This window comes from Octodon degus, unplaced genomic scaffold, assembly GCF_000260255.1.
Source record: "Octodon degus isolate 3935 unplaced genomic scaffold, OctDeg1.0 scaffold00017, whole genome shotgun sequence".
Taxonomy (NCBI): Eukaryota; Metazoa; Chordata; class Mammalia; order Rodentia; family Octodontidae; genus Octodon; species Octodon degus.
In genome coordinates, this window is record NW_004524593.1 from 6,264,562 (window position 1) to 6,268,703 (window position 4,142).

Consider the following 4,142-nt stretch of genomic DNA (forward strand, 5'->3'; position numbering starts at 1 on the left):
TTAAGTAATGCTGAATCAGTTAGGACTTTGGAAACTCTTGGAGATGAGCTAAATGCCTTTTGCATAAAGGAATGTCCTTTACTCTTTGAATAGCCAGGGACAGAATGTCATAGTTTGTGTCTGGATGTTCCCACAAAGCCTCATGCAGTCATGACCTTTTTGGTGGCTGAATCTAGACTTGTGACTAATTCATTGTCTAGTGTTGGGATTGAAGTTATGGGTACTACATCAGCTCTAGGCCTGGTAGCTTGCATACCATATAAGATAAGAAGAGATAGGCTGGTGAGATGGCTCAGTAGTCTACAGCACCTACTTAGAACAAGCTAAGCTGAGCAAAGCACAGGGACCACGGTTCAATCCCCCAGCACCACATGCCAGCCAGCCCCACCCCCTGGTGAAATGAGCTGCCCCCCCACACACAAGATAAATAAATAAATAAACAAATAAAATTTTAAAAAAAGATAAGAAGAGAGACTTGCTTCCCTCCTTTTTCTCTTGTTTCTTTTGGTATCTTCTGCTGCCATGAACTATTGCCCCTCTGCCATGCCACCCTACTTTGGATCCAACTGATATGGACTAAAACCTCCACGAAGTGTGAATAAATCTTTCTTCATTTAACATTGGGTATTAGATATTTTGTCTTAACAATAAGAGAAAAGTAATTAACACAAGTATAAATATATATAATTATTTTTATGAGCATAACATGAAAAAATTAATAATGAAAATTATGAATTTTATACTCAAGGATAATTATTAGGACATTGATAATAAGAGTTTATACAAAATATGGAATGATGATTAGATCAATATAAGGAAAACAGCAATGAACAGAATAGAAATAGTAAGGAGCTTGAATAGATGGAAGAATGGGTAAGGTTTATAAGGGTCCCCAACAATTCGGGTGCGTGTTGGTCTCAATGTCCGGTCCCACTGGGTCAGGATGGCATTTCTGGCTCCTGACCACTTCCCTGGCCCCACTAGCCTAAACTGGTAAGGGCTGCAAGGGCCAAAGAAAACTTCCACAGCCAACACGGGATCTGTGAGAAACAGCCACAAGATGTTGGGCTTTGCACCAATGAAGGAGGCCAGTTCATCCATATAAATGATGTAATCAGTCTGTATGGTGTCACCTTGGCCAAACCTAGAGGTGGGGAGGAAGCACCACAGTGGATAAGCAAATTTAGTATAGTAAAAGGAGAAATCACCACACATTTTTTTATCAGTGGGAATCAGTGTCAAAATTTGGGTTTAGTAAGAAAAATAGTCCTTGTGTATACTGGACTCTAGTCTTTTCTAAGAACTTTCATATTAACCTCATTTGGAAAAACTTTGATGCTTCAGAACAGTTGAGAACAATGTTTATCCCCATGAAGAAATATATCATTGTCCCTTACTCAAGTGAGGTTCTTTGTTCAGAAGTTATTCGGGCCTGGGCTCTGGGCTAATCAGTAACACAGCTAGGAATGGAGCCTAGAGCTCCAGATTCATCTGCCTGATGGTGGGCCATTTGCGGCACATGTAGCTGTTAGAAGTATCATCTGCATTTTAAAGGCTTTCTGGGCTAGAGAATACAATTCCACATAAGAGTTTAAGATGTTCTCAAACTCTTATGATTTATAAAATTTATGGATCCCTTTACTGTAACAAGAGACATGATACAAAAATACAGTGAAGCTTTTACATTTGATCTTAACCAAAATGCTGAGAAGTGATAGTGAAATTTTTAATTTTTAAAATGTATTGCAGTAAAAGATTCACTGTCATTAAACCCCCTCAAAGTGCTCCCCCTCCCTATGAACAAATTTTTCCCATGTCCTCGCATCTTTCTGAAGAAGTTCTGGGAGTCCTCTTCAATGGAAGTCATTAGTTGTGCTGTCATGATTGCTTTGATTTTCTGAATTGATTCATTTAGTTCCTTTCTGATTTTGAGGAAAAGCCAAAATTCAGGGTCAGGTATCTTGAAGAAGGTGGGTAAGGGAACACCACAGCATTTTTATGAGCTGCCCTTCTCTTGGCTGATACTCAGCAGCAGCATTCACCATATTTTTATAACTTGGAAAGACACTCATGAAAGAGGACTTCCAGAACTGCTTCAGAAAGTAGCAAGAACAATGGAATACGTGTGTCTGAATGAAAGGGGAACATTAATTATAATATGGGAAATTAATTATAACGTGCCTTTCACTTTAATAATTTCTTTAAAGACTTAAAATATGTATCATATACTTTGATTTCTGATGTACTGCATGAGACACGGAAAGATAAAATTGTATAATGTAGAACCTTAGTTCTATATTGCAGTTCAAAAGACAATACAATGTCATGTGCAAACTACATCTTCACTTACATTTTTTCAGCAAAAGAATACAGCTCATAGGGGCTGGGGATATAGCTCAGTGGCGTAAGTGCCTGCCGGGCAAGTACAAGGCCCTGAGTTCGAACCCTGGTACCACCAAAAAAAAAAAAAAAAATACAGCTCATAGCTGTCATTCTAATGACTTCACGAAGAATCATTTCAGACAAAAGTATTCTAATCACTTACAAATTTTTATTTTTCTATGCAAATTAGACCACTGCACCAGATGCTCTTACCATTTGCGATTTTTCCCCATTTTCCCATCAATATCAACCATCATGTCTTCTACAGCAGGCAAAACACAAACTCCTTAAAAAGAGGAAAGACATGATAATAGTTAAAAGAATATAGCACAGAAATAGCCTTCCCCTTTTCCTTCTTAAGGAGTTATAAAGTACATTAGTATTTACAATTGTTGATGACTGTTCAGCAAAATAAACTTTTTCAATGCATAGGTATTATTTTGAGACACACATAAACCTTACTCCTAGCTGCATTAGTAAATTTTCCCATCACTAAGTCAATACTTGATACCCATAATGTAAAGGAAGAGAGATGTAATTTGGCTCAGTGTTTTGGGGAATTCAGCATATGGTTAGCTGACTCTATGCCAGGAACATCGTGGCAGGAAGGTGTGGCAAATGCAAAATCAAGTCAACATATCAGGATTAGTAGTCATGCTAGTTTTCTCTGAACTGGTACATGTCTCAAAAATTAAGAATCATTACCTGAATAGCTTCAGGCTTTTGCTCCTAAATTATCCGATATTTAATATCAGTTTCCAGGGTCATACTCTAATTTCTCCATTGTATTTGTAAGAAGTTATCTAATAAATTATATAACCAAATAGAGATGAATTGGTAAAAGAAAAAGTCATAAGAAATAAGAAGGAAGAAATGTCATAAGACATAATTCTGTTTTGCTAGAAAAGAGAATTTCCAGAAGATGAGATAAAGAAGTTAGTAAAGGTCCACATCTCTAGAGTTCCAACAGTTCTGGAATATGACTGATAATATGGACTATTCACTAGTCGAAAAGGGCAGAAGAAAGTCCCAGAAACAAATCTGTTCTGGGATCATCCCTAGGATTTCAGGTTCACATACATTTACAGAGTTCTCAAAACACAAACCAAAATACATTTTTGTACCCAAAGATACGTCAAATTCAGGATGACTTGCCTATCTTGGAATTACTTCGAATGAGATTAGAAGATCTAGTGTAGATTTGATTGCTTAAGCCCTACAATGAATTGCTGAATTGCCCATTACTGCAATCTTTACAGGGAGGGTCACTGAACAGTTTTTGTAAATATGGCCTAGTACTGGACCTTGGACCCTGTGCTATCCTTGAACAACAGAAAAGATTGGAAGAAAAAGAACGTGTTCAGCTACTACCATCAGGTTGATTGTTACTGGCCCTTCTGTCAATTACTCTGGTTCTCCAAAACAAAATTGTTTGCTTTCGATCCCATTTCCCCTGAGCCTGAGCCTTTGCTTTATATACCAATTCTGTATCAGTTGCTTTGATTCCTTTTTTCAGAGCCCAAGATACTATTCTTATTTTTACAGAGTGACTATACCAAACTTCTTTAATTCCAGTCTCTCTGGACCTGAACCCTGAGTGAACTTCTGAGTGGAATCTCATGCCATCACCTCTGGCTGCTGCTCACTGCAGCAGCATCTCCATCTGAGTCAGCAACACACATCTGTCTGGGTGGGAAGAAGCAAAGGAGACTCCAGGAGAGTGCTGATGTATAGGACTAACTTCATGTGGAGGGCAGCCT

General features: G+C 38.0%; 1 protein-coding gene across 1 annotated transcript in view; it reads right to left on the reverse strand.

Annotated features, from left to right (window-relative positions):
• Positions 1 to 674: 674 nt before the first annotated feature.
• Fmo3 (flavin containing monooxygenase 3) overlaps positions 675 to 4,142 on the reverse strand; it is a 20,960-nt gene continuing 17,492 nt past the window's right edge. The window contains exons 8-9 of the mRNA XM_004626809.2: positions 2,596 to 2,668; positions 675 to 1,144 (exon numbers count right to left, since the gene is read on the reverse strand). Coding sequence (XP_004626866.1) covers positions 802 to 1,144; positions 2,596 to 2,668 — 416 coding nt within the window. The 3' untranslated portion in view covers positions 675 to 801. The remainder of the gene's footprint in view (positions 1,145 to 2,595; positions 2,669 to 4,142) is intronic.